This window comes from Chenopodium album, chromosome 22, assembly GCF_948465745.1.
Source record: "Chenopodium album chromosome 22, dcCheAlbu1.1, whole genome shotgun sequence".
Classification (NCBI taxonomy): Eukaryota; Viridiplantae; Streptophyta; class Magnoliopsida; order Caryophyllales; family Amaranthaceae; genus Chenopodium; species Chenopodium album.
Genome location: NC_137855.1, coordinates 2074968 through 2098429, shown reverse-complemented (window position 1 = coordinate 2098429; position 23462 = coordinate 2074968). Strand labels below are relative to the sequence as shown.

The 23462-nt window shown below is 37.4% G+C and overlaps 3 protein-coding genes across 4 annotated transcripts; all 3 read left to right on the top strand.

Annotated features, from left to right (window-relative positions):
- The first annotated feature begins 772 nt into the window (after positions 1–772).
- LOC145605195 (uncharacterized) lies at positions 773–5398 on the top strand. The gene is made up of 4 exons (XM_081661234.1): positions 773–3556; positions 3640–3783; positions 3985–4878; positions 4960–5398. Exons 1-4 carry the CDS (start codon positions 1565–1567, stop codon positions 5200–5202), a joined length of 3273 nt encoding a protein of 1090 aa, XP_081517360.1. The 5' UTR covers positions 773–1564; the 3' UTR covers positions 5203–5398.
- Positions 5399–7534: 2136 nt separating this feature from the next.
- On the top strand, positions 7535–13230 carry LOC145604829 (uncharacterized). Of its 2 annotated transcripts, none has more exons than XM_081660798.1 (8): positions 7535–7857; positions 9252–9359; positions 9467–10102; positions 10584–10663; positions 11404–11826; positions 11937–12020; positions 12112–12209; positions 12725–13230. In XM_081660798.1, the coding sequence occupies exons 1-8, from the start codon at positions 7851–7853 to the stop codon at positions 12789–12791; spliced, it is 1503 nt and encodes a 500-aa protein (XP_081516924.1). In that variant the 5' UTR covers positions 7535–7850; the 3' UTR covers positions 12792–13230. The 2 variants fall into 2 exon arrangements, with proteins under 2 accessions (XP_081516924.1, XP_081516923.1); XM_081660797.1 differs by having other exon boundaries at positions 7536–7857; positions 11928–12020.
- A 2377-nt stretch (positions 13231–15607) lies between these two features.
- Positions 15608–22630, top strand: LOC145603576 (PH, RCC1 and FYVE domains-containing protein 1-like). Its single transcript, XM_081659501.1, has 9 exons — positions 15608–16175; positions 17450–17536; positions 17666–17755; positions 18104–18184; positions 18294–18488; positions 18591–20705; positions 21206–21352; positions 21589–21965; positions 22136–22630. Exons 1-9 carry the CDS (start codon positions 16116–16118, stop codon positions 22278–22280), a joined length of 3297 nt encoding a protein of 1098 aa, XP_081515627.1. The 5' UTR covers positions 15608–16115; the 3' UTR covers positions 22281–22630.
- Positions 22631–23462: the final 832 nt, after the last annotated feature.

The window sequence follows — 23462 nt, the reverse complement described above, 5'->3', positions numbered from 1 at the left end:
GTAGAGAGTGTAACAAACTTCATTAGCTAATTCATGCAAAAGGAGAATAATGATAGCCAACCCCTTACTCGCATGGTTTATTACAACTTTGTGGTCAATTTGGCTTCATAGAAATGAAATCATTTTCAGAGGCGTGAGTGTTAATCCAGCTGGAATATTGGACATGGAACAATCACACGTCCAAGAGTGGCAGATTGCAAAATTGATTAAGGAACCCCCTCACAAAGATTTAGTGCAACATCATCAAGCCATAAGGATGCCTGTAATGTGGAAGATATGGCAAGCTTTGAGGAAGCCTATCCTATCAGTATGTGTTTATGCAACCTAGAAGATGGAGAGTAAGGGTAATAACAATTCTTGGAAAGCATCAACGACATGGACAACAGAGGAACATGGCAATCACCTTCTAAGGGGAATTCGAGGGTGTATGTTTCTACCCCAAGCAGGCAAAGGGTCTTGCAATCCTCAGTGCTCTCAGAGAAGTTCCAAAAATCTACACAAATCTTGTGATTAAATTAGATGTTGCGACAGTGATTAGAGCTCTTAATCGTTTATCAACATCAGAGGAAGAACTCAAGAATGTTATTAATGAATATGATACTAATTAAATGCATAGGGTAACCCACCTCGCATGATTTATGTGTAGAAATGTATAGAAAATTTTTGAGTTTTTCTACCACCAAAACCCACAAATTCTGTTAAGTGGGGCCAATATTTAATTAAATAATAATTTAATTTAGGAAATTTTGTTTTTTACCACCTTACAAAAGCACTAAAATCTCTTTTACCACCTCCCAAAAAAAAAGTATTACTTTACCACCTTATAAAAAAAATAAATATAGGTTTTACCACCTCCACCTGACTCCGGTGACGGAAAGTTGCTGTGGGTCCCACCATTTCTCATTTCCCTCCACATTTATGACAAAAAATACGATTTCCCTCTCTTTCTTCCTTTTCTCACCTTCCCCTCTGAATTATCATCAATTCTCACCTCTCTCCATCAATTTCTCATCAATTTCTCCCTTACATTCAACCTTGTCACTCTCTCTCCTCTCATTTTCTGATATTTGTCAAAAAGCAAACCCTAAGTCGCACAGTTCTTCCCTCAGCAAGAGTAGTTGGGACCACAATAGCGAAGCTACTGAGCGAGGTATCTGTCATCTTCAACGCGTAAAGGTCCAAAAGCTTGAGTCTTTGCTGACAAAGAATCTCGAATTCTGACGAAAGAGGTATTTTTTAGCTCCTTACTGTACTTTGTGTGGGTAATTGGGAGTAATTTGGGGTAAAATTTGCTGTTTTTGGGAATATGTGAATTAAACAATTATAAACCCTAATTATGCGAATCTTTGACTTGGTTGAACTGTGTTATTGTTAATTAATTAGTTGATTAGGGTTTTATTTATATTTTAATTGTTAATTAAGTGCAAAGTGTAGCCTAATTGGTCTTGCATGTTGTAATTTGTGAGTAGTTGTAAACTGGATTGAATGATTAATTGTTCAATTAAATACTGAGATTGTGCATTGTTGTGTTTGTTTTGTTGTTGTTGGACCTGTTACAGCTAGGATGGATAAAGTGAACCTTAAAATGACATTGGGGGGTGCATTTATACCCTCATTAGTTGGTAAAAATAGAAGGGTGTTAAATTGGGATGGTGGTTGGGTTTATGTGAGGAAAAATGTTCCTGTTTCTAGCATAGATGTACACTACTTGAGGGAGTCAGCTATACATGGTTTTGTGTATGCTACTGTTAGGGTGCCTAAGGGATTTAGTTGTTGGTATAAACAGAAAGGGAAGTCTTGGGTAACTGGTAAAAGGGAGTTGAATAGTGATGATGAGGTAAAGGGGTTCCTTGAGACAGTGAATAAAGATGGGGAAATAGAGATGTATGTGACTAGCCATGAGCAAATTCAAGCAACTGATAAAACACCATTTAATCTTATAGATGGTAATGAGTTGACTTCAAAAGAGAGGAGCAGACTTAAAAAGAAATTTGGTGGGCCTAGAATACTTAAGACAGGCCCAAAGGATACTAGCTTAGAAGTAAGGAGAAGCCCAAGGTTAAAAGGGATTGAGATTCATGACAAAGAAGCTGAGGACAGGGGTGAAAGAGTGCATGCAGCTACAGATAGAGTGACAGCAAAAGATAAGGGAAAGGGAAAGTTAGGTGAGGGAGCTTCTGGGAAGTTTACTGCAGCTGAAAAGGGTAAGGGAAAGGTTCTTGAGGGAGCTATTGGTGCTAGATCTGGGGGTGAAGAACCTAGGAAGCAAGGTGCAGGCAAGAAGAAGCAAGGAGCAGGGAAGAAGTTGGTGTTTGAAGATGAGTACAGTGATAGGGAGGGAGGAACTGAGTCTTCTGATTCTGAGCACAGTGATCTAGGACTGGACTGGGAGGAGGGAGAAGAGGATGTGTATGATGATGAATCTGATGAAGAGTGGTTGAGGCAAAACTTAGATCTGCTTAGAAGTGAGGTGAAGGGCAGCTTGGAAGGTGTAGGTGAAGATCCAGAGGAGCCTAAGGATCCTAGGGTTGACATTGATAGACATCTGAACTCACTTGACATCAGGGTTGAAGAAGAAGCTGATGATGAATCTGAGGAACTTAGGAGCTTAGATGGTGAGTCTGATGATGACAATGGTGGTTGTACTTGGTTTAATGCTGAAACAGATTTCTCCAAGCCTATCCAATTTGAAGTGGGTTTAAAGTTCAGCAATGTTCAAGTGGTGAGGAAAGCTTTGAGGCAACATGCAATTGAGAATAGGTATGAGTACTACCTATTACATAATGACAGCAAAAGGATAACAGCTTACTGTAGAAGAAGGTGTAGTTGTCAGTACAACAAGAAAAGTTGTAGATTGGTTCAGTGTACTTGTGTGAAAGGGAGGAAGTGCAGATTCAAGTTCTATGCTTCCAGGTTACTGAAATCAGATGCTTTCCAGATTAAGTCTTTAGTGTTGAAGCATAGGTGTGTAAGGACAAAGATGAACAAGAAGGTGACAGCTGAATTTCTGGCAAACAGGTACTTAGAGGAATTTAGGAGTAACCCAGGGTGGAAGTTAAGACAGATTCAAGAGAGGGCATTGAATGATTTGGGGATTAAAGTTGGGTATTACAAAGCCTGGTTGGCAAGAAGCAGGGCCAAATTGGTTATTTATGGGAGTGCAGCTGAGCAATATGCTAGGGTATGGGACTATGGGAAAGCTATCCTAAAGTACAACCCAGGCAGCAGTTGCAATGTGGTTGTGGATACAATGGATCAGATACAGAGGCCAATCTTCATGAGAATGTACATTTGCCTTGCTCCACTGAGTTTTGGGTTTGTCTCTGGTTGCAGACCCATTATTGGGGTAGATGGTTGCCACCTTAAAGGAGCATATCCTGGGCAAATCTTGGTGGCTGTAAGTAAAGATGGAAATAACAACATATTTCCAATAGCCTGGGCAACATGTGAGATTGAAAATAAGGAGACATGGGTTTGGTTTCTTCAAAGTCTGATGGAGTCACTAGGGTGCTTTGACAAAGGACATGGCTTGACTTTCATGTCTGATAGGCAGAAAGTAAGTGCCTTGACTCTGTTTTTTTTTAATTTTTTTTTATACATGTATATGGTTTAACTTTTGTGTATGTTGTCATATGCTAGGGATTGATTGAAGCATTTGCTGAAGTTGTCCCAAAGGCAGAGCTGAGGTTCTGTGTCAGACACATTTGGGCAAATTTCAAATTGCAATTTCATGGGGCCACTTTCAAGGAGCTTTTTTGGGCAGCAGCTAGGGCAAGCACAGTGGTATATACAAGAACTTTGACTTTATCTTTGCATTTGTTTTGAATATTTTGTGTATAATTGTGTTTGCATGTGATATCTTGTGTGTGAATGTATAATTTGGATTGTTGAATTTGGGATAGCTGTATATCCTTTGTTTGGCATTGCTGTACAAACTGAGTAATTTTTGTATGCTGTGTGTCTTTGTGTGTGTGTGTGTGTTAGTTTGAATTTGAGGTGGCTATGGAGTCAATTCAGTTCCTCAATGACGAAGCATATGAGTACCTTGCAAACATCCCCCCCCACCACTGGTCTAGGCATGCTTTCTCAACTACATGCAAGTCTAACATGTTGTTAAACAACATGTGTGAGACTTTTAATGCTGTGATTAGGGAAGCTAGGGATAAGCCCATTCTTACCCAAATGGAATGGTTAAGAAGGTACATGATGAAGAGAAGTAATGATAAGTGGGAGGCTGCCTCTAGCTGGGAGGGTTTATTAACACCATATGTCAACAAGTTGTTTGATGGCATTGAGAAGTATGCTAGGGCATGTACTGTTGTGGCTTCTAGGGGAGAGACCTATGAGGTTCAATACAAAGATGACCAGTGCATTGTTGACTTGTCAAATAGGACCTGCACTTGCTATAGATGGGAGTTGACAGGGATACCCTGTACCCATGCTTATGCTTGCATTTTAGACAAGAGGGAGGACCCTGAGTTGTATGTGCATCCACACTATTATAGGGTCACTTACCTAGATGCATATGAGTCTCCTATAGCTGCAATGCCTGGTTCAAAGCATTGGGAAAGGGTCCAGCTTAGAGAGCCTTTGCCACCTGTGATAAAGGTTCAGCCAGGCAGACCAAAAGGGAAAAAAAGGAAGCTTGAACAAGGTGAAGGGTCTGCTGCTGCTACTTCTCAGGGGAAAAAACAAAAGATCAAAAAGCAATGTAGAAACTGTGGTGGGTTTGGACATTATGCCAAGACCTGTAAGCAAGGTCCTGCACCAGAAAAACCACAGCAGCCTGCACAAAATCCCAAAGGGGGAAGGCCACAGCTGCAGACAGCTTGGATGAAAGAGCAAAGGAAGAAAAGTGAGGCTAAAGCTGCAAAACAGGTATATACATGAAATGTTGCATTCATTGTATGTGTTTTAGGTTGATGACTTATGTTTTTTTTTTTTTTTTTTGAAATGCAGGCTGCATTGACAATGCCAAAACCACAGGCTACTACTGCAGCAACATCTTCCCAGTTCTCAGCAACTGCCCCTGCATCATCAGCACCCTATCAATCTCTGAGTCAACCCACTCCTAGAGGCAGAAAAAAGAGCTCAACTCAACCCCAACCAAATGAGTCTTCATCTCAGCCAGCCCAAGCAACACAACCAAGGCCCAAGCTGCCAGTTACCAGAAGCAGGACAAAGAATTTGAACAGCTTGTAATAGTTTAGAGAATATGTACTTCATGAACAGCTTAGTTTTTTAAGTAATTTCATGTGTGTAGTTGGACAACTTAGTTTTTAAAGGTCAACATATGTAGTGCTCTTTTGCTGCAACACTTTCTCAACATTTTGTATGCATATGTAAATATGCCTTTTGCTACTACAATGAATGGGAATGACTAAATTAAGCACTACAAGTTAGAGCAACCTTTTCAAAATATTTCATTTCATTTCATTACGCAAAATATTCAAATACATAACATGATACCTTAACAAAAGCCATAAAACATTGCCTAAATTGACTAATGTCCACACTAATCCTAAGTTCTAGCAAAATACAAGGACATAACCAAACCTAGGAAACAAAACACAACAACACCCATAAACATAGTCAAATTCTTTGATGATCCATCATTTCCTTGACTCTCCATGCTCATCTTCTTCCTGTCAGAATTCAGTGCCTTACACTTGATCTTCAAGGAATCAATTTCATTCAACAAGCATCTCCTCTGCCCACTCACATCATCTACTTCCCTCTTCAAGTCATTTATCTCACCCTTCATCAATTTCTTGTCAAGTATTAAGTTGTTAATCACCTCTGTTTGCCATGGTGTTCCATCTGGCTGATCCACCCACTCAAAGGCTTTACAACCCCTTGTCTCTGTCACAGGGTCATAGAACTTGCACGACCTGAACTTGCGTCCCGGATTCTCCCTAGTCCAGGAAGTAAGCCTCGCCATGGGTACTCCGCATTGACATTTTTTTTCTTTTGATGGTGAATAGCTTACGGAAGACATTTCCTTCAACAATTGGCAAGCACCATCATCAACATTACTCCCAGTTGAACAAAATTACCATTGCCATACCCTAATTATAATAATCAATTCAAATTTAAAAAACCCCAATTCAATTGAAACTAACAAAAACCCTAATGTTAAAAGTACGAAATTGGGGTTCAATTCTTAAGTCATATCCACAATTACAATCAAACATCACATTTGCGACATAATTCAGACAACAATTTGCAAAAATTTGCTACAAAATCATCTAATTCGAGATTTAATTGAACATCGTACCTCCTTCCAATTTCTGTCTCAGTGAACTTTGTTAATTCAGCACAAATATCAAACAAGTCGATGCTGGGAATGCTAGGGCACACTTAAATTGAGTTTTTTGGAACCAAATCGAAAAAAAAAACAAAAATCTGTTGATTTTTTGGAACAAATTGGTTAAAAGGGGTATTTATAACGGAAAATCGAGGAACAAAGGGGTAAATTTCAAAAAGTAGCCGTTAGAATGGGACCCACATCAACTTTCCGTCACCGGAGTCAGGTGGAGGTGGTAAAACCTATATTTATTTTTTTTATAAGGTGGTAAAGTAATACTTTTTTTTTGGGAGGTGGTAAAAGAGATTTTAGTGCTTTTGTAAGGTGGTAAAAAACAAAATTTCCTTTAATTTATTAAAAAAAAACTTTAAAAAATAAAAATAATCTCCAGCCACTGCCTTACTGTCAATCATCATCCCCATTCTCTATGATGGTTGTCGGCGCTCGAATGATCCCCCGACGCCGGCGAACGCTCCCCCCTCTCCCCACCCACACCGCTCATGGCCTCGACGGAATTCTAGTATGTTTTAATGAAGAATTCTTCCATCGCCTTGATTCCGTCATTACTCTACCGCCGATTTTCTCTCCTACTCTTGCTCCAATTACGGGAAACAATGGCGTCAAATCAGTCTTTGTTCCTACCTAAGATCTGATTTTGGAAAGTAAAAGTATTTGGGAGGAAAATGCATTATTTTTGGTGGATTAATTAAGTGATAATTCTAAAATTGATGTAATGGGTGTTGAAAATAGAAAACAGGTAGTGTTGTAGTTGTGGTGGAGGTGGTGCAAAGGTAGGAAGATGAAGAAGTACGGGTAATGTAGCTGGAGTTGGAATTTTTGAAAGAAAGGAGGTTTGATAATGATGAAAAGAGTTAGTAACGGGTAACATGAGAGCGGGAAAGGGTGAGTAATTGGGAGGAGGGTACAATTGACGCTTTCTCGCCGATAGATTGAAGGTTTTTTTTTGCGTTCTCCCTGAGCAAAATCCGGTGCCGAGAGTGGGAAAGGGGAGGAAGATGGGCAGCGTGGGATGGGGGAAAGGAGAAGGGGTGGGGACGCCAGCACGAAAGGATTTTTTGGGCCCACTTATTTTTAAGTGGTAGTATAATATTATAAAAAATTAAACGGGTAATAAAAGTCAAAATGGTGTAACTTAGTAATAGCAAAAGTCAAATTTTCCTCATGTATAACCACTATTAAAAAAAAAAAGAAAAAAAAGCACAAACACGAATAGTGAAGGGTCGCACCATAATTTGGATTAAAACAACAAAATCCGAGAACAGAAATCAAAATTCTGGAAAAGGAAAAATACTACTCGTACTAATTCCATAAATTGATGGGAAACTCAGAAGATGCTATTTTATCTCTGCCTTGTTCTCAAAGACCCCTCTTCTCTCTTTCTCTCTCCTCTATTTTTCGCTTGATTTAGGATTCCAGATTCGAAGACCCCATTAAAACCACAAAAAACTTTTCAACAAAAAGAAGATTGGAAATTTTTATTGACCCAAAAAGTTTGATTGGATTTTGGAGTTGTATACACAACATGGAAGGTAATGGGAATTTTATATGTCCACCCTAGATCGTTAAAATTCGGATTTTTTAATTTTTATTACAGCATTTTATCCTGTTTAGTCAATTTGGAGGAAGTTTTAATGAATTTTGATACAATTTTCTGGGTTTAATTTGTGTAAAATCTATGTTTTTGATCTGGGTTTGCATGTTTTTCATGTATTCTTGATTTGATTTTTGTTGAATTTTGTTGGGAATTGGGGGTTTCTTATGTTTAGGGAAGCCTGATTTTATTGCTTATTTTTATGCTGATTTTTGTATATGAACTGCTAATTTTTGTTGTTTAGAATGCTGAATTAATCGTGTTATTATGTGTATGTTGATGGTATGCTTATTGATTATTTTGTTTGTCAATTGGAAATCTGTGAATTTTCAATTGGTATCACCTTTTTGTGTTGGATGAAAAAAAACCCATTTTGTGTGTGATAAATTGTTTGTTGTTTAAGGAGTGTTACATTTAACGGAAGGGCAAATTATGTGAAAGCTTATGGGTGATTATCGTCGTGTTTGTTCCGGTTTCGATCTACACATTGGAGTGAACCTACATTGTGTTTCATTTGTTCTTTTTATATCCCTAACAAGCTTGTTAGATTTGCTCCTTAATTGCGTTATTATATTGAGGATTCATTGTTTAGGAGAAGAAAAACTTAAATTTGATTGACATTGGAATGTGAAGTGGGACCTCATTGATAGCCAGATTATATGTGAATCACCTTCTGGGTTTGTTATTGAAACTAGTGTTCATAAGATAAGAGATAACAAGTGTCGGAGATCAATGTGCTGTGCTGTTCCTCAACTAGATGTTTCTTGAGATAATATCGCATGATAAAGGCGCTTTTATGAGTACATACTGGCAATACTGCTGTTCTCGTCTCTACTGTCATCTCACAGATAGGATCTGAAACCGCGGAGTTTGCTGATAAAAAAGTGCCATAATCAGTTTAATATTTAGCGTTTCAATGATGTTGTTACACCTTGTTACTGAATTTCCAACTAAGGATTTAGTCATATTATTGCGATGTCTTGGTTGTTGTCTTTTGGATGTATAGTATAGACTAGAGATTCAATACTTTTGCAAGTTATGATTGTCTTAATGAGCAATATCATCTTTAATACTTGTGTCAATGTAAAACCGAAACCTGGTTATGCCACCAAAATCATCATAAATTATTCTCCTTGAAATCTTGCTTATTTGTCTTAATGCTTTTAGTTTGGTGTCATTTTGGTTAAAGATGTATTAAGAACTATCTAGATACGACTGGGAGTGCTCTTGGTCTTCACTGAAAACTTACTTAACTAACCTTCCTCTGGTTCCTATCTCGTGAAAAAGGATTATTATTTAGCTTGTTGGTTATTATGTTGTTCAATGTTTCAGATTCTAGCGAAGTACAATGTGAAGAAAATAAAGCACTTCCAGAGAAGAACGAGAGAAGGCGGTTCAAGACACCATACCAACTACAAGCTTTGGAGGATTTTTATAATGGTTTCAAATCTTCTTGTCTTTTGACCTTCCCGAAATTAAATAATTCTATCATTGTGGTGCAAATGATTGATGTACTTTTCTTTTGCTTTTTGTGATCCTGTATCCAGAACATAAGTACCCAACTGAGTCCATGAAGGCGGAGCTTGCAGAGAATATAGGTTTGACTGAGAAGCAAATTTCTGGATGGTTTTGCCACCGCAGATTGAAGGATAAGAGAATCATAAATGGTGAGCTAAACCCACCTGGCAGACAGGAACTTTCTAGCGGTGTTATACAAGATCGTGGTAGTGGGCTAAAACAGGATTCATGCAGTAGCACCAAACAAGGTGATTATAGGCTAGCTGATTTGAGGGAGGTCGAGAGTCGGAGGTTTGGTAACAATGATTTTCCTGCTGCTGAGGTAAACTATGAACAAAGGGTGCTTGATGATGGAATTGAGATGGATGATACATCGTCAGAAAGTAATTCAGCTCTGCAGGGTAGCTTTTACCCCCATAAAAGGAGTTCTTTGGAGGTCGAAACAACAGAATATCGGGCACCAAATGGATTTATAGCTCAAAACAAGAGGCGTGTGGGACCCTCAGGATATTTGAAAATCAAGGGTCAGACGGAAAATGCTGCTGTAACTGCAGTCAAGAGACAACTAGGAAGGCAATATCAAGAGGATGGTCCTCCCCTTGGGATTGAATTTGATCCACTTCCTCCAGGGGCGTTTGAATCACCAAGCAAGAATGCTAATTCTGGTAAGTTTGTTCTCCTCATCATATGGTATTTTATCTTGTCTTTTAGTGAACTTAAATGTTGCTAACTTACTATGCAAAAGAATTTGGAATTTTGATCTTGTTTTTTACTCTAAACTTAAGAGAGTGAAGTCCTGACTTTGACTTCTTGTCAAACTTGAGGTGATTTTATCCTTGATGATTGTATGAGAAACTCATGGTATGTGGTATAAGAAAAAGTTGTTCCGCTTTAATATGCAGTGCTTTGATGGGATTTATCTGTTGAGGGTCCAAACCCTATCTTTTGTTCATTGTAGTTGCAGTACCCTGGGACACTTAATCCGGACAAATTTTCTTGAGTGTTGTATTTTGCTTTGTTTAACTTGGCAAAGATATGTTTTCTGGTCTTATGTGATTTTTCATCATTACATGTATCCCGATGAATGATCACATTGCATTTCTTCTCCAACTCTTAAGTTCTTGGCTCTTTTGCTTCGTTCTACAGATGCTTATGGAGTTTCAGTACCTGTTGGCTCTAGCTCTCTTGACATTGGTGCCATTCACAAGCGACCCAGCCTTAGCACAGTAAGTGGAATTTTGATTTTTGATTTATTTATTTTTATAATCATGTTCAGGTTCAGGTTTAGGTTTTTACGTATTTCTGTTTAGAGGATCTGGTGTAGCAGCAGTCTAAGAATTATTCTAGGAAAGGTTGTTATCGACACAAGAAAACAATCACCTATAATGAACTGGGTATTTGATCACCTGGCAAACCGCTCTACTATGTCTTAGTTAAGTCAGATTGAAAGAAATGGAGTATATAATTGATATGTTCTTCCACATCTCTCATGCAAAGATTTTGCTGTTATTTACATTCTAGTTAAGTTGAAATTCAAAGTATCGAGGGAAAGGAAGTAAAGCTCAGTGCTTTTGTTCCCCTCCTGCCCCTGCCCGCCTTATTCTCCCCTTGCTGGTGCTCAAGGAAGTACTTTAATTACATTCTAGCGTATTTATTTTTTGTATTTTTAATTAATTACTTTTCTGCCCCTTGAAAATAATTCCAGTGATATTGAATATCTCATGTAACTGAATATCCATGATGTGGTAGTGTGGTACTCGTAACAAATGCCTAGAAATTAATACTAGTGATATTTAATGTCCCATCATATACTACTAGTATGTATTATGAATGCTTAACCTCTCCTTTGCTCCATGTATGCCTGTGGGCGGGTACTGCCTTACTGGGAAGTTTTTGTTTGTATTGAAAAATTTATTTACTTCTTTGCTCTTATACTATCTGCAAACTGACATTTCTATCGTTGCAGATACGAAATCAGGACAAGTTTGTTGCTCCTGCTGATTACAGATCCTTGCATAAGACAGACTCAGACAGTTTCTCTTACCGCCAACCTAAACAGAAGTCAACTTATCCTAACCAAGGACGTGTACTTGCAGCCCATAAACCATCTTGTGTGGCTTCCTACTCTGCTAGAGAAAGCTCAGATTATGATGGCAGTATGAACAACAGTATCCTGCGTAAGCATGGACCATCGGGTATGGGATCTGATTCCTATGGCGGAAAATTTACCAGTGAACCAGAGGAGCCCTGGTGGAATGATTATGACAACGGGAATTCTGTGGCTGTCCGTACAAGGGAACGATTAGATTCCAGGTCTGTTGCTGCACCAGTTAGGAATAAGGACCCCATAGATAAAGAAGACAGAGTACCACCTAGCAGGATAATGAAGGTGTGTTTAGATACACATTTTTTTTTTTTCATTTTATTATTGTTTAGCCTTTTGAATCTGTGAGTGGGATGAGCTATATATTGAATTTTGAATAATTTAAGGGATGGCAGGATGAGGAATTTTATGCAGAGAGAAGACCAATTGTCGATCATCATGATTCAATCAGATCGAAAATGAGTCCAAATGAGCTTAGAGTGAGATTCTGCCTTCAACAAAATTCTATGTTAATTTCTTACAAAGTATTTTCTTGCATATGGTTGTGATGTTTTTTGTATGCATTTTAAGGCTGTCAAAAGAGGGAGAGAAGAGTTGCTGCAGGAAGGTTATGTTGCCATCAGACCATCACCTCAAGAGCCATCTCAGTGGTCAAGACAGATTAGAGGGTGAGTTAAAACAATCACGTATTTGTCTAACTATTTGTTTTGTTATAGTACCAATACCAAGTTAAAATTTTGTACCTTGAGATGTATGATAATAGATACGTAAGGTCTACACGAAATTTAAGATTTATGATTGGATTTTTCAATATTAACCTCCTTAGAACAATTAATGGAGTCGTGGAGGGTGTGGGGACTATATCGAATCATGTCTTGTCCTTAATATGTTTGAACATAGGAAGTATGTAATGATTGTGTTATTATTATGTCTCTGTCATTTGTAAAGAGCTGATATAGTTTTTACTAGACCCAATTCTCAACTGAACTTTTCACTCATCACACTGCTGCTTGCCTGCTTTCTATGTTAGCAAATTTGTTGATCATGTAAGATTTGTAAGGATTACTACTTAGTTGAGCTTATAAACTCGCGGACTGTATGGAAGCAACTAACATAGATATACTCCGTAACGTTTTTTTTTTCTTCCTTTGCTTTACCAAAACTGGAATTTTGTTCCTTGCAGACCAATTGAAATGCCATCGAGTTTCAGTGAAGATGAGACTGCAGAAACTAGCTCCTCTATGGACTGAGAATATGTAATGTCAAACATGGTAAATTTCAGATCAGGCTTGGCCGAAAAGAATTTTAATGCAAGTGAGCTCACAGTTCGGGTTTGATGAAAGTGTTTGCACCCTCAGAAAGTACATTGGTGGGTTGTACAGCTGGGTAGATGGAACAGCATTGCTCTATATGCCCCCATCAAAGTCCAAACCATGTCACTCTCTTCCCCCCTCCTGCTCCTTTAGCGATGTCCTTTTTGGCAAGATTGATTGATCAACTTTTGTTGTTGAGATTGATCACTCAATCAATCCTGGCCCTGTCATATATTGTGTAAATCATCTGATTTGTTCTTGTTTAGGAACTAATTTTGTTATGCACCTGCAAGTTCCCTTGCACGTGCTGTTTTGCCTATGTCATGGCTTAGGTTTCTTTTGTTAGTGTTGATCAATTTCTCTGCTTTCCGGTGTATCTCATGGGTGCTTTAATTCGTTCATCTAACTGATATTACCATAAGCTGTATACTACCAGCTTACATACCGCGTAACATCCATCCACACTATCTTTTTGAGGAGCCATAGTACATAATATGTACCCTATCTTACCCATATGTATAAATTATTATACTAATAGCATCTCCTCAGTGAAATCCTTAACACACAGTGATATACACATTCACAAAATAATTATAATTAAGAAGTATGGCACAAACCTAATAACTTACAGAGTACTTCATATAAGGACTATGGTGGTCTAAGACCTTAACCTAAGCCCCTCTCTGATAATTTTTTTGGTGCTTCTTATAAATACACTCCTACTATGATTACTTTTATACATCTTATTTTGTCAAAATCCCGATATAAGTTGAAAATAACAAATCCTAAGGGCACATACACAAATGTAGATAAAATTTGATCTCGGATATCACTCATAGTCTTTAGTCAACTAAGTTGTTGGCATCCACATGTGACACGTCACGTTGAACTTATAATTATACTACGAACTTTGTATTAATTTGCACTGAAACCATGATTCATTGATTCATGATTGTACGTTGTAGAAGTACTTGAAGACTGAGCTAGAAACCAGATGTATGAACAGAAAATCTAACATTCTTGTACTGTAAAGCAAACAAACCAACAGTACTATCGAACTAAATGATTATGATCTTTAGGACACTATTTCCTTCCTTCTAGATCTGACCCAAAATATATTATGTTGGGATTTTGCTAAGAAGATTATGCTAGCTAACAAGTTGCCACCCCACGTTTGCTAAGTTTCTAAATGTAGATTGGATGCATGAAAAAGTTGGTCCAACTATTATTTCATAAGTTATTGGATAGTACCATTATGTAAACCTATGGGTTTTTAATCAAAAAAGTTTTCTTCACTTTTTATTACTACACTACAAATCTAACTAGTATAGTCAATTTTAGTTAAGAGTATGTAGGGTTGGTCTAGATAGGACCACTTTAATAAAACTATTGAATAATGTTTTTTCACATACAATATGTCCTTTTGGAATTGAATATTGTTTATCGTATTTAAAGCAGGTTATTGTTAACTTTAGCTGTATTCTTGAAAGCGAATTGTATTAGTTTTTGTGTTGTTTTCTAATAACAATAGAATTTAAATTCACTTTCAAATTGAATATTATGTGGTGGATTTTGTATGCAAACTCTGATGCTTTCTTTCCAATGCTTCCGTGCATGGGTGCTTTAGCTTCCTCTTTAAAGAATGTGTACAGTTGCACGTTATTTAAATTAAATTAGGTCTTAAATATTTTAGACAAGGTCCTTTAATGTTTTCTTTACGCTATTATAAAATTAGAGTTTTAAATTTCTTAGACAAGATCCGATCCTTTAGTGTTTTCTTTACGCAATTATAAATTAAACTTCAGACGTTGTACACCCAAATTACCCAATTTAATTATGACATAATTCATGCAAAATGCAACATAAAGGGTAGGACCATTTGATCAGTTTGATGTAACAAAAAGTTTGTAGAAATTTTGAGACTTGTCCCCATATTTCTTGATAAAAATTTACTCCTTTAAAGTGTGTATTGCATTAAAGTGGACCTTAATAAGGGCATTTTGGAAGACCTTAAAGTCCATCTATTCTTTGCACATGGACATTATTCTTGTTGATATGGAGCCTTGAGATTACGTCCATGCTATTGGATATTTTCTTGCTCAATAATGTCATGACGAACTATAGCACATGACATAGATTGTAGTAAGCAAATGTTGGATGCCATAATTTTTCTAATCTAATTTCACTAACCAATTAGTGATGTATAAGTGATACTAACTTGGTCGAACAATTTAACTTAGGTTGTTAGATTGATTTTAAATTATCTTTGAGTTTAGTGAGAACGATTTTGATATAAATTATTCAATGATTTTATGGATGGTGCAATTCTCCTAAAAATGAGTTAGTAATTGATATACATGGTAAATAGTACATACTTTACCAGGCGCAAAGTGTAACAAAATTAAGCTAGTAATTCACACTTTATCGATCATGCATTAGTGACATATTTGGACAATTTTGTCACTACAAACATATCACGTTCAAACTCTTAGTTGTTATTAGGTATACTTAATTTTATCGTCTTTAAGATTCTAGGTATACCCGGTAACAAGATAAACATGTGTAATCACGTATCAGGTGTATAATAATGTATAATACAATTAAAATTTAGATCAATAGATATAGATGAAGCAATTTTCAACTTTATTTTTTTCCCTTTTTTCTTTATCACTTTATAATTATTATTTTCCATTAATAATTACACCAAATTCTAATTTTTTAAGAAGAGTAATTAGTAAATGATTCAAGTTTCTCTCTCCTCAAAAAAAAAACTCATCTCTCTCTCTTTCTATCACTTTCTCTCTCTTTCCTCTGAACTCTGCAACTAGTTTTCAGATCATTTACTCTCCCAGATTCTCTCTCCTACCTTTTCGCTGATTCATTTCTGACCATTTTCTCTCTCCTCTTTTTTTCCGGCGCTAGTCAATCCACCTTTGACTTTCATCATTTTTTCGCATTTTCTGATTTCGAATTTGTTCTTCATTGAGTGTGATTTTTGTTACTTCTTAGTGTAATTCAGCTGAATTTAAGCTGATTAATAATGCCGGAAATTCGAAGTTTCTGGAATAATTGATGATGAAGTGAAATTTGATTTGAGGAAGTTGATGAAATTGAGGTTTTTAATTGAGAATTTGATGTATGGAAGGGTTTCATTACTTTGAGAATGGATGAGTTGAAGTTGAGTTTTAGTTGAATTTCTTTGGATTTTATGTGTTTGATTTTTGGGGGAAATTTCTGGTTTGAGCTTCAATTTTTGAAGAGATGGATAAAATGACTACAGATCTTACTCGCAATGGTCCTGTTGAAAGAGATATTGAGCAGGTAATTTCTTACTATTTTTTTTTTCGAATTTTTATGCTGAATTATTTTGCAATCTTGTTGTAATTGCTATTTTTAGGCGAAATTGAAATGATTTGAACTTATTATGAGCATTTGGTGTAATTGAATGTATGAATGATTTTATCATTCATGAATAATATGATTGTTTGGAGTTGAGGTGTATGGAAATAGTTGAATCCGAATTCGGTTTAATTTGTTAGGTGTTTAGGCTAATTAGAGATTTTCGAATGTTCTTTCGTGTTCAAGTGTGAAATTAGATGACATTGTTTTCGCAAAGAGGACTATGAAGCCGAATTCGGTTTAATTTGTTAGGTGTTTAGGCTAATTAGAGATTTTCAAATGTTCTTTCGTGTTCAAGTGTGAAATTAGATGACATTGTTTTCGCGAAGAGGACTATGAGTAACTAGGAGTTAGTTAGTTGTAAATCCGAGGAAAAAATAGCTGAGTTTGGTAACTTATGAAAATTGTCTGACACCAAATTTGGCTGATTTGTTATGTAAATTATCAAATTAGGAGGGTACATATAGTTTCTTTACCAAGTGTTCTTATTACACAACATTGGTTTGGTGATGAAGAATATGAGTAACACTGATGTTCATAGACGATATAACCATGCATTTGGTATCTTGTTCAGTCGGCCTATATGAAGGGTTTGTGGTTTCAACTCAACTTCACTTTGATACATACTTAGAAAATATGCAACTTCATGGTTTTGTTTCTGATTGTAATGGACTTTAAGAGTACAGAGTGCAAGTGCAAGATCCACTGTTGCAATAATGCCTTAGATTAGCTTTAAAAAATTGAGTGTTTTATAAACTGCTAATATTACTAGAAAAAGAGGGAAGTTTAGGTGTCATTAGAAAGGCTACATTGCGGAAAGGGAGTTAGATACAGTTACATTACTGACAAGTTTCAGACACCAGTTGGTTTGTAATCATATCTTTCAAATTGCTGATCTTCAATTTCAACTATGTTGGACTTAGTCTAATACCAGTAGTTCCCTAGATGCAGTTCAGTCTTACTGTTTGATTACTCCTGTCAGTAACTCTGTATGTAGTTCTTGTCTGCTGCCCCTCTATAACAAAACAGAGACCACCTGGATACCATAGTTATTAGAATAGTTGGTTAACATGTATAGTTTGTCCTCTCACATGGAAAAGACTTTTTGCAAGGAGTCAAACATAAGGTGTCAGTATGATAATATCCTTTGAGAATTTCAATGATCATTTATAGGCTATTCGCTGGATTCATTTCAGGCAATTACTGCCCTTAAAAAAGGTGCATATCTGCTTAAGTATGGAAGAAGAGGAAAGCCAAAGTTCTGTCCATTCCGGCTATCCAATGTAAGTTTCTCTTTTTTTTTTTTTGAACTTGTTTGTTTATGTTGCTCTTTCCTGCTTCAGATATTTGACTGGGTAATAGTACTCTGAATGCTTGCATTAGTATCTTTATGACTTAAATATTGATTACAGGATGAATCTGTTTTGATATGGTTCTCGGGGAAAGAGGAGAAGCACCTGAAGCTGAGTCATGTTTCCAGAATTATTTCTGGCCAGCGCACAGTAAGTCACTTTCACAATTTGTTAAGATCTTATTGAGGAACATGATATTTTCTGTCACTAAGAAAAGTAAAACAAAAAATCTAGTTATTTTTTAATATGTAATTTTTTTTTGTTTTTGTGAATAACCAAATATCCTGTGTGTTTTGTGTGATTCACGTGGTATATTGTTTGCCTTTTTTGTTTTTAATAAAGTTTAGTTGGGGGTGGTGGTAGGGGAAGGAATGAGGGATTGTAAGCTGCTGTTTGATGGTAATTTGGAATTTTCCTAATGGTGTTGTACGATTTTGACTGAACTCTCTTGGAAATAATGTATGTGGATCTGTTCTAATCAATTACTTCTCCATACAGCCAATTTTTCAAAGATATCCTCGGCCGGAGAAGGAATACCAGTCATTTTCTCTCATATATAATGATAGATCATTGGACTTGGTACGAACTTTCTATACTCTGTACCTTATCATATGGAATTCTCCTTCTTCCGGCCCTTTTGTTTCTTAATTTCTTTTCAAGCAATTTTCAAGTTACTTCTTATCATCAGATTTGCAAGGATAAGGATGAAGCTGAAGTATGGTTTAGTGGTCTCAAAGCTTTGATTTCAAGGAGTCAGCAACGGAAGTGGAGAACAGAATCAAGGAGTGATAGCATTCCATCTGAAGCAAATAGTCCTAGGACCTATACAAGAAGAAGCTCTCCTTTACACTCTCCCTTTGCTAGTGGAGATAGCTTGCAGAAGGTACTACATAATAAAAAAGGAACAGAAGTAATAAAAAAGTATCATTTCCTTGTTGACATTTTATATTCCATGCTTGATTGAGTTTTATTTAAATGAACTCAGGATAGCAGTGAACACCTTCGTCTTCATAGTCCATACGACAGCCCCCCTAAAAATGCTTTGGACAAAGCAGTCTCAGATGTGATGCTCACTGCACCTCCTAAGGGTTTTTTCCCTTCAGATTCTGCTGTTATGTCTGTCCATTCCATTTCTTCAGGTTCAGATAGTGTATATAGTCAAATGAAAGGAATGGGTGCAGATACTTTTAGGGTCAGTCTATCAAGTGCTGTTAGCTCATCAAGTCAAGGTTCTGGTCTTGATGAGGGGGATGCCCTGGGTGATGTTTTTATCTGGGGAGAAGGTACAGGAGATGGTGTGTTAGGTGGTGGGGTGCGTAGAACAGGTAGTTGTTTTGGTAACAAGATGGATTCTTTGTTGCCTAAGGCATTAGAGTCGGCTGTAGTGCTGGATGTCCAGAACATAGCTTGTGGCGGACGGCATGCAGCTCTAGTTACCAAGCAAGGGGAGATTTTTTCTTGGGGTGAGGAAACAGGTGGCAGACTGGGGCATGGGGTGGATGCTGATGTATCACATCCAAAGCTCATTGATGCCCTCAGTACCACCAACATTGAGCTTGTAGCATGTGGGGAGCATCATACTTGTGCTGTCACCCTTTCTGGTGAATTGTACACCTGGGGTGATGGTGCTTTCAATTTTGGCCTTCTTGGGCATGGGAATGATGTAAGCCACTGGGTCCCGAAAAGAGTGAATGGTCCGCTAGAGGGCATACATGTCTCATACATCTCCTGTGGACCCTGGCACACAGCTGTTGTGACTTCTGCTGGGCAATTATTTACTTTTGGAGATGGCACTTTTGGTGTTTTGGGCCATGGAGACCGTAAAAGTGTTTCCATACCCAGAGAAGTGGAGTCCCTAAAGGGTCTTCGCACAGTTCGAGCTGCTTGTGGTGTTTGGCATACTGCTGCAGTTGTAGAAGTTATGGTGGGCAGCTCAGGGTCTAGCAACTGCTCTTCAGGTAAGCTATTTACTTGGGGTGATGGAGATAAAGGCCGGCTTGGGCATGGTGATAAGGAGGCAAAACTTGTGCCCACATGTGTTGCTGATCTTGTAGAGCCTAATTTCTGTCAGGTTACCTGTGGACATAGCATAACAGTTGCACTTACAACGTCTGGTCATGTTTATACGATGGGTAGCCCTGTTTATGGCCAACTAGGTAATCCTCATAGTGATGGGAAGCTCCCGACACGTGTGGAAGGAAAGCTTTTAAAGTGTTTTGTGGAGGAGATAGCTTGTGGTGCTTATCATGTTGCTGCCTTGACCTCAAGAACTGAAGTTTACACTTGGGGGAAGGGTGCCAATGGACGATTAGGTCACGGGGATACAGAAGATCGAAATGGCCCAACATTAGTAGAAGCTCTAAAAGATAAACAGGTGAGAAGTATTGCTTGTGGTACAAACTTCACTGCCGCTGTATGTCTACATAAGTGGGTCTCAGGTGTTGATCAGTCAATGTGTTCTGGCTGTCGTCTGCCATTCAACTTCAAAAGAAAACGGCATAACTGTTACAATTGTGGGCTTTTATTTTGTCATTCATGTAGTAGTAAGAAGTCTTTCAAGGCTTCCATGGCACCTAATCCAAACAAACCTTATCGGGTCTGTGATAATTGCCTTACTAAACTTAGGAAAGCAGTTGAAACTGGGGCTTCAACCCGTTCCTCTGCTAGTAGAAGAGGAATCGTGAATCAAGGGACTGAGCCTAATGAGAGAGAGGAAAAGCTTGATTCTGGATCCCGTGGTCAGCTTGCAAGATACTCTTCAATGGACTCCTCGGAAGGTCGATCTAAGAAAAACAAGAAGTATGAATATGATAGCAGTCGTGTATCACCTATACCAAATGGAGGGTCACAATGGGGAGCTAATATATCTAAATCTTTCAATCCTATGTTTGGGTCATCAAAGAAATTTTTCTCCGCTTCCGTTCCAGGATCCAGAATAGTTTCTCGAGCGACTTCACCAATCTCTAGACGACCAAGTCCACCTCGTTCAACAACACCTACCCCAACCCTCTCAGGACTTATGTCCCCAAAAGTGACTGTTGATGATGCCAAGGGGACCAATGACAGCCTTAGCCAGGAGGTTATCCGATTGAGAGCACAGGTATGTAACTTATTTTCTACTTGTTATTATGTTACTTCTGTGACTATCGATTTATCCCTTTACATTGAACATTTTAGCATTTCTATAGAGTACCATTAGGCATTAATGGCTTTGCTAGAATGGTTGAAAGTTAGATTATATGCCTGCTAATGTCTTCTCTAATCTTTTATTAACAATGAGACTACTTTTGGACACTCTCTTGGCATATCCTTTGTATCAAGCAGGGAAGCAATGCTGTTAAGCATCACTCCAGTTTCCATTTTTCTATGATAAGACGCCTTTTGGAAAGTTTACTGTGTGTTTGTAACCATTACATTTCATAACAGAGATCTGTTAATTAAATTTGCTATGGAAATGAGGATGATTATCTGTGAGTTCAAATTTATGGTCACTTGGTATTTTTAGATTCAATTGTGAGTGAATCGTTATTTTTAGTCTAATTACTTTTGAAGTATGCTGTTGCCAACATGGTCAAAATTTACCCTGTTCTTTTCTTTTAGGCTGAAAGTCTCACTCGCAAAGCTCAGGTTCAAGAGGTTGAATTGGAAAGAGCAAATAAGCAATTAAAGGAGGCAATATCAATAGCAGGTGAAGAGACTGCAAAATGCAAAGCGGCCAAGGAAGTGATCAAATCACTAACTGCCCAGGTATCTTTTAGATTTTCTTCACTTTCTCTATATTTCTTCACTGTTCTTGACTCTTGTAACTTATCACATTATTTTGACTTCATTACAAAGTATAAATTTTTCTCTTATAATTTGGTGCACCTGTATGAGTTTGATTTTGATTCACAGGAATTAATGATAGTTATTTTGTTGCAACTGTCTACTGATAATTGATGTGATTTTGCGTTGATGAGTAATATATACCTTACTTCATACAGCTCAAAGAGATGGCTGAAAGGCTACCTGTTGGAGCTACGCGAAATAGCAAGTCTCCTGTATTTCCATCGTTGTCCTCCACTCCTACTTTTGCTGACATCTCAAATCCCTCAATCGACCAATGTAATGACCAGATACCTAGCCTTGACTCATATGGTTTCAATGGCCTTGTGTTTTCAAATGGGTCAGCCACCCCTAGTAGCCGTAGTTCTGTTCAAAGTAGAGTAGCTAGTACAGAGGCGACAAGAAATGGTAATAGAACTCGAGAAGGTGAGCCTCGTCCAGAGAATGAATGGGTTGAGCAGGATGAGCCTGGTGTATATATTACATTTATCTCCTTACCTGGAGGTATCAAGGATCTAAAGAGAGTTCGGTTTAGGTGAGTTCTTTCTTCTGTAGTCCTATTTTAGATTCTGTTTTAAGTTGTAGACTTATGATTTCATACTCTAAGTAGTCTGTAGGCCACTTTTCTTTGCTTGTCAGATATAGCCATACAGGGGCATTTTGACTGTCAAAGGTTATATAATTGTTTTGCCCTGTTTATTGCAGCCGGAAAAGGTTTAGTGAAAAGCAAGCAGAGCAGTGGTGGGCAGCAAACCGAGAAAGAGTATACGAGCGCTACAATGTTCGTACATCTGATAAGTCGAGTGTTGGTGTTGAAAGTGACCTTGGCTCATTCATCACCGATAAATGAAATTTGTAGACTTGGATATTTATATTTCAAGTTTCTCTCCTACAGCTTATGCATTCTGTTGTTCCACACGATTTTGTGCTGATCTTTATGAAGCTATGAATCTTGGACTAATATTAACGGTCCAGATGCAGAGGTTCGATTGTTTTCTTTGATTCTTTCTCTAGTCCCTATAATTTGATTGTAGCTTTCCTTTTTTTTTTTTTCCTTATCTTTTTTAATTGTAAGATGTGTGAGGATTGAGGGTGAGAAATGTATATACATTGTACGTTGCTGGCTATTGTTAAAAGCAGCTGCCTTGTAAATTCTGATTAAATGAAAGCAATTTTCAGGTTTTCTAACCTCCTTTGACAGGGCTTTCCAGTCTCCATGTATAACTTGGCTGAACATTGACCATACCGCGATGATTGTTCAGTATTTTTGATAATTTTCATCTTAATAATATAAATTGATTGTAACTTTCTTGTTTAAGCTGAATTTGTTCATATATACAGATCAAGGGGACAAATACATTCGTGACTCTGTCAATAGTTTATGTAAAGGTCAATGTAAAGTCATTTCCGAGGCAAACAATTAAGCACAAATTGAATTTGTTTAATAATGCTGTAAAGATTGTTTTGTGCTTAGTATGATTCATTTACATAACTACATCTTAAAAACCTCATTAGTGTATTACTTAGTATGATTCATTTACATAACTACATCTTAAAAAACTCATTAGTGTATTTCATCTCGATGTACTAAAAAAATTATGATATTCTAGTAAATCAATAGGCAGAATCAATAATTCAGTATGCAAATGGGAAGGAGAGCAATAAACTGGATACCTAGGTACATCGATATGACCAATTCTTTACTAGAATTCTTGTTACTAGTTGGGGATAACTATGATATAGACAGGAAAAATGTCATTTACAAAGGTGTGTCATCTGCTATAAGTATGCTAGTCACTAAAGGAGTGATTAATTCTCTTGACATTTTTATTTCTTGCAATGTAATGTCTCCTTTGGTCAAAGAGATGCTTCAAAAATTTATATTTGAGGTCGAATCTAGAACCTGCAAAGAGCCTAAGGGTCCTCAGCCACCTGGATTTTTTTTCGTCCGATATGTCATCCCAGACTTTGCCTAATCCCCTACAGCCATCTGGAGGACTTCCTGCATGTCATAGAAATGATGAATTGAATG

Excerpts from the sequence above, each read along its gene's own strand:
- LOC145605195 (XM_081661234.1), top strand. The coding sequence starts at position 1,565 with ATGGATAAAGTGAACCTTAAAATGACATTGGGGGGTGCATTTATACCC. Across the intron at positions 3,784-3,984 it reads CAGCTAGGGCAAGCACAGTG|TTTGAATTTGAGGTGGCTAT; the intron begins GTATATACAAGA and ends TGTGTGTGTTAG. Across the intron at positions 4,879-4,959 it reads AGGCTAAAGCTGCAAAACAG|GCTGCATTGACAATGCCAAA; the intron begins GTATATACATGA and ends TTTGAAATGCAG.
- LOC145604829 (XM_081660797.1), top strand. Across the intron at positions 9,360-9,466 it reads TTTGGAGGATTTTTATAATG|AACATAAGTACCCAACTGAG; the intron begins GTTTCAAATCTT and ends TCCTGTATCCAG. Across the intron at positions 10,103-10,583 it reads AAGCAAGAATGCTAATTCTG|ATGCTTATGGAGTTTCAGTA; the intron begins GTAAGTTTGTTC and ends TTCGTTCTACAG.
- LOC145603576 (XM_081659501.1), top strand. The coding sequence starts at position 16,116 with ATGGATAAAATGACTACAGATCTTACTCGCAATGGTCCTGTTGAAAGA. Across the intron at positions 18,185-18,293 it reads ATGATAGATCATTGGACTTG|ATTTGCAAGGATAAGGATGA; the intron begins GTACGAACTTTC and ends TCTTATCATCAG. Across the intron at positions 20,706-21,205 it reads TTATCCGATTGAGAGCACAG|GCTGAAAGTCTCACTCGCAA; the intron begins GTATGTAACTTA and ends CTTTTCTTTTAG.